The 9864-nt window shown below is 43.3% G+C and overlaps 1 protein-coding gene across 1 annotated transcript in view; it reads right to left on the bottom strand.

The window, feature by feature from the left end:
- SYNE2 (spectrin repeat containing nuclear envelope protein 2) overlaps positions 1-9864 on the bottom strand; it is a 174981-nt gene that overhangs the window by 16974 nt on the left and 148143 nt on the right. Inside the window, exons 101-110 of the mRNA XM_053475442.1 lie at positions 5719-5881; positions 4632-4819; positions 4292-4442; positions 3774-3956; positions 3383-3520; positions 3079-3273; positions 2566-2845; positions 2372-2440; positions 1533-1675; positions 558-666 (exon numbers count right to left, since the gene is read on the bottom strand). Coding sequence (XP_053331417.1) covers positions 558-666; positions 1533-1675; positions 2372-2440; positions 2566-2845; positions 3079-3273; positions 3383-3520; positions 3774-3956; positions 4292-4442; positions 4632-4819; positions 5719-5881 — 1619 coding nt within the window. The remainder of the gene's footprint in view (positions 1-557; positions 667-1532; positions 1676-2371; positions 2441-2565; positions 2846-3078; positions 3274-3382; positions 3521-3773; positions 3957-4291; positions 4443-4631; positions 4820-5718; positions 5882-9864) is intronic.

The following is a 9864-nucleotide window of genomic DNA, read 5'->3' as shown; positions in this document are numbered from 1 at the left end:
AAGCTCACAAGACCAGGGCCCTTCTTCTCTTTCTGAACCAATATGCCTTAATCTGTCAATTTTAAGGTAATTATTATAGTTTTTTTCCCCAATTTTCCCCTCTATAAGCAAAATGTAACATTAAAACTACAGCAATGAGAACCAACAGAAAACAGATAAAAATTAAAAAGCTCCCTCTTTTTAATATTTTTTTTTTAATGGCCATACAGGATTTTTTTTCTTGAAGTGGCCAATTTCTCTTTATCTAATTTTCTACGATGAATTTACTTTCCAACAAAACCGCTCCATGTTCCCGACAACACGCAGACAAGCAGTCAGACTAATGGAGTAAATAGGAGACATTAATCTGCTCTGATGTTAGTCATGATTCTATTATGAAAAGCAGAAAAAAAAAAATATAAAAATAAAAAAAATACTTAAATGTACATGTTTTAGAGCTATAAGATTTTAATAGTACAAGACTCCAGTTTTAAGAAAAAGGAATAAAAAAGGGAACTTTTTTCCAGGAAATAATAAAAAAATAAATAAAAGAGAATTGAATTATTTGTATCTCGCACCCGAATGAGTTTCTGGACTCCCGAAGCCTACAATCCCCTCATCTCCTGCAGCACTCGACGCCGGGGGCTCCGGTTCTCCGGGGTCGGTGGCGGTCATCGCTTGTTCAGACTGCAAAAAAACACATTCAATATTGGTTAATAGACTTTAACCCCTTAAGGACAATGGGCGGTCCCTAAACCCACTGAAAACCATGCATTTTGAGCCCGTACATGTATGGGCTTTGTCATTAAGGGGTTAAATTTAGTGGTTTTAAACAAAATATGGAAACTTAAAAAAAAAACACGGAAACCCCATGACACAGAAATACACGCGGGGTCTAAAATTCAACAGCAATCTCTGAAGGCCTGGATACGTTCAGATATACAGTGTATAGCATCACTCTAGAATAATTTGTGTGTTGATACAATGTAACGCACACCAATAATTCCATTTATTCCTTTTGGGTTTTCTCGCTATCCCTGCCTCCATGATTTCCCCCCCAAAAAACTAACATTTCCTGAAGTCTAAACAGAGGATGGAGACGTTAATTCATCACCCCCGCAGCAACAAAAAAATAAATAAATGAATAAAATAAAATAAAAATATGTGAATTTATCGGTTTCAAACGTTTAGCGCTTTTTTTAATAGGATGAAGTAATAGCAGGTAGAGGAGCGATAACGTGCTAGTATTAAAAGAGGCTGAAGTATTCTTACTGAATAAATGAGGCATTCAGCTCATATATATATATATATTATATATAATAACTTATTATAAAAAAAATTATTTTATGCCGCGATATGGATTTATTTGGATTCAAGATCTTACTTCTGCCAACAAGAAGAGCACTGAACACTTTTTCCTGTTTATTGTCGTATAAAGTTGATATTATTGGTGTTTTTAATATTTTTCATGGTTTCTCTCAGCCGTTTGTTTCTTTGGACATTATTATATATGCAAAGAAATATTATAAGAATTATTATTTTCGCAGACTCACCGAGGTCACATCAAGCGTCGGACTCGTTTCTGCCGTCGCCGCAATCAGCCCCTCCATGAGTTCCCGCGGCTGAAACTCGCGTTTCCGGACTTGGGCCGCTTTGTCTGCCGAGTGCCAGGAAGCCGCGTCCAAGTCCGATTTCCCTGTAAACGGCACAAAGACGTTGTTTAACGAATCTTCCGGCTACGGGGGAAGACGAAAAGGCGCGCGACGAAGCATTTCTTTCTTTCATCCCGCGACACGATCACAAACTCACCAGCGGTAGCAAGGAATGAAAAATGGATTATTTTGCATGAAAGGGGCGAAAGGTCAACATAAAAAAAACAAAAAAAAAAAACTTAGTTTGAAGATGAAGCTGATGCGAAAAAAAAGTAACATAAATTGTATCAATCGTGGATACTAAGCCTGCTTTTTGCGCCAGGAAAACACGCAAGTTTTCCGAACATTCATGCAAACTGCAAATAAACGGGTTAAAGCCACTTTTAGTTAAAAACTAGCGAAGTGAGGGAAAAAAATATGACCAGTGCGGAATGACCAAATCAGCAAGAAAAAAATACACAAAATGTCAACCTTTGTGTATATTGTTTATTGCAGCAAATAACAATGTAGCAGATGAGGTCAGAATGAGGACCATTCTTGTACGAATCCATAGAACCCAAGCACGTCACCAGACATGAAGCGTCCACATTGGAGACGCACGGGGGAAGGGACATTAATCATGTGGATTGAGCAATATGGAGTCCACACAAAGCAGCGTGTAACATGAGTGGGTATAAGGAGAGTAGCGTGCATCACAGCAACGTCGCCGTGTCGAGACACATGCATCGGCAGGTGCCTACCAGAAGAAGCTTGCACCGTTTTGGTTGTCATTATGACATATGCCTCGGGGTTCTCTGGGATTTCTACATCTGAAAGAAAACAATGTAATTTTTCCTCGTACGAAACAAAATTCAGATGGGAAATCCTATAAACGGGTAAGATGGCGGAACAAATGGCGTCCATGAACGACAACAACCGCAAGGCATCGGTTTACCTGACAAGGCGTTGTAGTACGTTCCGTCTTCTTCGTTGTCGTGCATGGAAGAGCCTCCGACGTCCACGGTGGGATCCCACTCGAGAGGAATGGAGTCCACGCTCACGGGAGTCTCGCGGCCAGAGCGCTCGTGGGGAAGAGGCGGAGGCATCAGGTGGCAAAGCGACGGGTGGGACGCGTCCGCCTCGTGTATGGAGGAATGCCATGAAGTATTGTGCAGCTCCCTGGAGTCTTCAGCATCGGTGTCATTCTCGGACGTTTCTCTTTCCTCTTCCAGTTGCTAAAACAAAAAAAAAAGAAGAGTTGGAACGGTGGGAAATTCGGCAACAGGAATTCGTTGCGTTCCATCTCTCCCAAAGTAACCAAACAAGGTTGGCCAACGGTGTGATGACTGGGACCCAAGCTGTTCAGATGCCACCTTATCCTTTTCCTAAGCGCTCCTTGGCCTAAATTTCACGGAAAGCAATAAAAAATACCGGATAAATAAATACCGTACTAGATAGATGAACGTACCGGGTCCCGGTTGGTTAGTCTTTGGTGGAAACGAGACACGCGACCAAAAACCTCTTGGAAATATTTGTGCAGCTCTTCCAGTTCGTCTTCGATGACCACGGCATCCATCGCTTCGCTCTTTTGAATCAGCTGCTCCCCAAAGACGATCAACTGGTCGACTTTGTTGGTATTGAGCAAGATCTCCTGTCGGAACTCCTACGAAGCATCGAGTTACGGTTTGAGTATTTTTTTGGAAGTATAAAGTAATTATTCCAAACAGGAGAAAAACAATATTCTAGAGAAAAAGCCCAATGATCAAACTTACAATCAGCCTCTGCATCTTGTCTCCTATGTCGCTCTCGGAGAAATGCTCAACGTTGGTAAGCTGAAGGTCAATCTCCGTCAGCCAGACAAGGATATTATCTCGGGTCCCCTCAAACTCTTCTCTTTGGCTGGTAAAATGCTGAAAAGACAAGATCAGGGTCAAGCACAACATGCGTTACCAAGCACAATGGACATACGCGGAACATGAATTCCCAAATCATGTCAGCTGGAAAGCTATGGATAACCTCGTAGGGAGCTATGATGATTGAAGCCAACCTGACCTTTACAGCACATTCAATGTGGAAGACCACGCAGACCTTTAAAGTCCACATTCAGTCGAAGGGTCTCCATCATGAGACTCAACAGTGCTGCCCACTTGGAGGAAATCATACCTTCAACCTTCTGAGGACTGCAGAAACTCTTCTCTGGAGCCGGTCCCACCGCAGATTCCCCTCGTGGACCATCTGCTTGAGTTTGCTGGCCGCGTCGGTGCGGTTCTCCCGGGCGAGTCTCCTGTACTGTTTATTGATCAACTCAAGGTGAGTAAGACGTTCATGAATCTGCCTCTGGAACGCCTGAAAGCCGGAATTCCGTAATAGTTAATAATTAGAAGTATATTACACCCCCATCGATATCGTTAAGTATATGATACATATTACGTTGCTCACACAAAGTCAATAATCAGTAATCCTACTTTCTATTACCCCTTTTAAATTGTCATCTTGGAACAATGGCAAACACGGCTACCGTCTAGTTATCATTAGTTTACTTTCCTCCTGTCTTTTTAGAATAGTATTGCAGTCAAACACCCTGTTGGTCTTTATTTTACTTATAAATCCAACATGAAGGGTATGGAATATTTTAGCCCATAATGATGCGCATGACGATGACATAAATACGACTTCCAAACCTCAAACTTCTTCAGTTCCTCCTTGGCTTTCGTGTATAAGACTTCAGACGAGCCTGGAAACGCAGCCATTGCTTCCGACTCAACAAGCCACTCTTCGAAACGGGAATAATCATCCAGGAACTTCTGCCACAAACGCCAGGTTTCTTCAATTCTGAAGCGGGCAGAAGAGGTTACGGGTCTGATATAAACTTTAAATACATAAAGGGATTTAACAAAATACGGGAGGGAAGTTTATTTCAAAGGAGGGGAAAAGTCACAACAAGAGACCGGAATCTAACACTAGAGGGTCAGAGACTGAGATGGAATGGAAGAGAGTTTTGCCCATCATGGAGGGACTTACCGCAAACGGCGTTCCATGGACATGGTGCAGACATTCCGCCACCGTTTATCGAGACTCCTCGTGGTCTGCTGTATGGAGTCGCATTGTGTCTCGCTGGCACAGCCATCGGTGTCATGTAGAAGACGTTCACAGATGTTCAGTACGGAAGCCACCCCGGCGCTGTGCAGTTCTATGTCTTTCTGCAAGTCCTAAAAAACAAATCACCAAAAGTCAATTTATGTGAAGAAATAAAAATAAATGCTTATACTGAATACTGAGAGTAAAGGGCAACTTTGGCCAAGAAAATACTTGGAAGTTATGCATGATTACAGATAATAATAATAATAATAATAAACATAAGAATAATAAACATAAACATAATAATAATAATAATAATAATAATAAACATAAGAATAATAAAAACAGAAGGACCAAGAGAGAGAGAATGGGACACTTTACTTTTTCCAAAAACAGCAGCACTTGCCCATATGCAAATTAAATTATACTTTCAACAGTAGCTCAAATGCTAACAAGAGTAGATAAACCATTAGGAGGCAATTAATCTACAACACTACATATATTTTTTTGCCTAAGCACCTTGATTGACATTTTGGAGAATTATAGAAGTGAAGGATGAGAAGATTTTTCTAAATATCTTGCACTTTGGAATCCGACGGCTACAAATGTAACGCTTTGGAACCCGACGGCTACAAATGTAACGCTTTGGAACCCGACGGCTACAAATGTAACGCTTTGGAACCCGACGGCTACAAACGTAACGCTTTGGAACCCGACGGCTACAAACGCAACGCTTTGGAACCCGGCGGCTACAAACGTAACACTTTGGACCCCGACGGCTACAAACGTAACGCTTTGGAACCCGACGGCTACAAACGCAACACTTTGGACCCCGACAGCTACAAACGTAACGCTTTGGAACCCGACAGCTACAAATGTAACGCTTTGGAACCCGACAGCTACAAATGTAACGCTTTGGAACGAAATCTTTACACATATATTTGTGAACCATGCAGAATTCTGATAGGTAAAGAATAAATGTGCGCGTTTCACATTAAATAATAAAGAGAGAGAATGTTCTCCATCTCACCTGCTGCTCGGAGAGTTTCCTCTGTATCTCCTGGTCATCGCAGATACTGTAAATCACAGGTTTGGATAATTCGGACTCGATTCGGGCGAGCCAAGTGCGAAGGTTACTCATATTTTTTTCCAGCTGTTGAATCGTGGCCAGAGTTTCTTTCAACCTTTTCACCCTGTAAATTTAAAGAGGAAAAAATGAACGGTCAGGGATTTGTTTTAATATTGTTTTATTTTCTGATACTTCAGTAGATTTGGGACCCAAATGTGTTTTATTTGATCGATTTCATTTATAAACTCAGAACTACAAGGAACTTCTTGTGTTCTCTGACCCTGAAATGCAGAAAATAAAACCCCCTTTAACAAAAGTATCACAGAAACGCTGTTAATGGCAGCAGCCAAATGGTTCTGAATAAAGTCACCTGTCTTCAAGCAGGGTTTCCAGCTGCGATAAAGCAGTGAGAAGAGCACCAATCGGGATGCTCTGTTGTCATTGAATCAGAGGAGAATGTGAAGGAGTCAACTGGGACCATGTGACCCTGAGAATCTGGCCCATTTACCCCAAGACTGGGGTAAAACCCCAAGACCATCTCGGTATGTTTAAGACACCTCGAACAGGAACACCTCTTGCCCACATAGAGGGCAACTACAAAAGACCAACATTCACAAATTCGGTCTTAACCACCTGCCACGGTACTAATCAGACGCGTGACCGACCGGTACGTGCCGCCGCGGACTGGAAAGCAGTTAAACATTAATCTAAAATTAATATAAAAATACATAACGAGTCCTATAAACGCTGCACCTTAACCATTAATCTCCCTACAGACAGCCGACGACCCGGAACGATTACAATTTTTGGGAAAAAACTAAAGAAATATATGCAAATAATATCACATTTAAAAAAAAATCCCCAACATCCAACGTTCTACAAAACAGAGACAATCGCCTTCGCTGTGAATAAATATTTAACATACGTTATATAGACCGTCTACGTCCGTGCGTACGCAGGCCCCTTCTACAGCGGGGTGTAAAACAAACAATATAATAAATCTCCGGCAGGCAGCCGTGGAGTGAATTAACCCAAAGCACCAGCCGTGGATTACGGCGTCCAGCGCTCACAGGGTTAAAGCTTGAATTAAAGGTCTCGGGGGTCGGCAGTAGGAAATGCCTTACCATAAAAGCTGAATGGAGCCGAATGTCCTCAGATACACTAAATCACCGAAGGCTTCGGCATCAACGCCGTCTCCTTCCCTGACAATGATTAGGAGCGACCGGCAGGGGATACATTGTTTCCAGGAGCCGGCAGGGGACGTTTAAACGGAAAAGCCTAATAATGAAAGCTAATAACCTGCAGCCCCGGCCATTCATTCATCCGCACGCGCATGCCCATCCCCCCCCTGCCCATGCAGACACGCCAGACGGGTTATGTGTGGCAGAACACACGGAATTACACGCTTACGCTCCGGCATTCCATCCCGCATCCTCCCGGGGACACCCGACATCCTTACGTTAGACGAACATTCCATACGGAGGGAATAACCCCGCCCCTTTCCGTGGCCTAGTTACTCATTGGCTCAGGGCTTAATCCGTGGTTAAAAGCCTCGAGCTTTAGAACGAAAGAGTGGCATGCGCTGAAAATGCACAAAAAACAAAACTTTAAAAAAAAAAATATATATATATTTGGGAGATGCAAAGGGGGGGGGTCAAAGGGCTAGAAATACTCATCATCCTCAGCCATTTATTGGATAATTTGTTTTCAAGCAAGTGGAGATTCTGTCTGGTTATTACGGTGCTGCGGACTATGACTCCCATGACATTCAGCCACCGGCTTGGGAGTTTAAATCCAATTCAGAAGGGGGGGGTAAAATGTAAGGTAAATACGCCCCCGTCTCGTAATATCCTGTTCAGTGTCGGAGATCGAGCCCCCCTCGCGGGTTAATTAAGATACCAATTGGCTTTAATCCTAATGAAGATTTGTGATCTTTAATCCCAGGGGGGCTTAAACGGTCTGGAGGCCAGGTGGGATTTAACTCCGAAATGCCAGGACATACAACTCGGAAGAATGCCAGGACAGTATTAAGGACCCCCCCCCCAAACGAGTATACTAACAGGGGGAAGAAAGACCCATCTGGCTTTATAGGAAAAAATAATAGATTTATGTATCGGACGCCGGCATGCAATAGACTCCCTTCCTTGAACAAAGGTGTCCTGATTCAGAAGCCAGAAACATTGATAGGGGTATGGTTTATACATTTATACACACACACATCGTGCAGGTGCCCCCTATGGGTCCCTTTTTTTGGAGGGGGCACACACACTTTACCCGTGTTGCTGACTGGCACATGCACAGTGCTGCCCCCTGCAGTACACGGGGGGTATAACAGTAACCGATTTCCTTCTGGGAGTTTATACATCACACATACTGCAGGGTGGAAACACGGATGTACCCAGCAACATGCACAAGCACGCGTATGCGTCACGGCGATTTATAGATTTATATCGTAGTAAGGCATTAAAGACATTATATATATCGTAAAATAGGAAGACCGGGTTTGGGAAAATCGTCCAATAGGGAGGAGACAACGAAATAATTACATACCCCTCCATTTAATATTATTGGAAAAGGGGCAGATTTATCTAATGCAGAGGACAGGGAGGCCGGGGCGCCTCTGGATCAGTCATTATACAAAAAAAAAAAAAAAAAGATATAACTGACATAACGGTTATTTAAGGGATATCGAGCTTCACGAAACACAGCAAAGCAGATAAACCTTCCGAAAAAAATAAAACTCATTAAACATGAAGATTATTTAAATGTCAGGGTGACAGTTATTTATTCATTTAAAGGGGAAATGTACCCGGCGTGTGAAGCGCAATTAGTTAATTTAAATGTCTATAAAATGATGGAAAATAGCGAGACGCCGGGCGTACGTGATTCGGAGGGGTAACAGGTGCGTGCCTGCGCAGCCTCCTCGTACCGGCCATTGTAAGTCACGGAGGACAGATGTCTGAGCGCAGCCTCATGTATGGAGACTCGGAGGCTCTGTGCCCCCCCCTCCCCCCTATCTCTCCATCAACCTCCAGCCTGTAATTGGACCCGACAATGCTTTTCTGAATGGCACAGGCCTCCGCGCACGCACACAATGCGAGCGGCCACCGCCTCCAACGCTGCCATATGGCAGAGCCCAGCCTGATGGGTGAATCACATCAGCGTCTAAACCCCACCGTCAGATTAGTGCGCTCGCCGGATTTAAGCGACATCGCACACACAGACGCACTCACGCGGGTTATTTATACGCGGAGTTCACCGTCTGGCGGATCCTGCCGGCGGTAAAGGGGTTAAAGAATCCAGGAGTTAATACAGCATACAAAGTCACAAGTTGTGCTAAATACAATCAATAACTACACAGAACATTCTATACGTAATATTATACATCATATATTCTGTATACCCGCCGTTAGGCGATATATTTCCTGCTGGGACACCAATACGGGATGATCCCGAAATTCTAATTTCCATTAATAAAGCCGTGTAAGGGTTAAAACGGATTATATTTGGGAGAAGTTGCAGCTCAACTTATTATATTTTTCTCCAGTTTGGTAATTCGTAAGTTTTTGGAATGACTTTTCAAGATAAAAAGATAATTTCTACATTCAGTGATTTATACGTATAAGGGATATTAGTGAGTTTGAGTATCCGCTGTCCCCAGAAGGTCAACTCGAGACGAGGTGACCCAGAACTCCAATACGTGAAAGACCTGAAGACCCAACAACCAATTTGACCACCAAGATGCGTCATCAACTTGGCCGACGGTCTCAGAGGACAACCCAACGACCAAGATAAGTCGGGGTTCGGGTTGACTCAGTCGAGTGCCGTCGGCCAAAAGCACTCAAAACACAATTCACCGAAAAACTGAATAAAATTCCCGAATCAAATTCTTATCAGATTGTGCATCACTCCGTAAAGGAAACGCGTGGATCCAACGTGAGTGTGATCAACCAACGCGGAGGAGATCGCGAGAAGACAAGAGGGAGAGCAATCCTTCTTCCCCCTAAATTCTGCCTTAAAGAATTAATTCTGCCTGCCCCATAGCTAATTTGGGGGTCCTAGGAAGCAGATCAAGGTGGGATTCCTTATTCATGCCTAGGGGCGCCT

This window comes from Spea bombifrons, chromosome 9 (genome assembly GCF_027358695.1).
Source record: "Spea bombifrons isolate aSpeBom1 chromosome 9, aSpeBom1.2.pri, whole genome shotgun sequence".
NCBI classification, from domain to species: domain Eukaryota; kingdom Metazoa; phylum Chordata; class Amphibia; order Anura; family Pelobatidae; genus Spea; species Spea bombifrons.
Note: the sequence above shows the minus strand (reverse complement) of the source record. Positions and strands in the feature narration are given on the sequence as shown.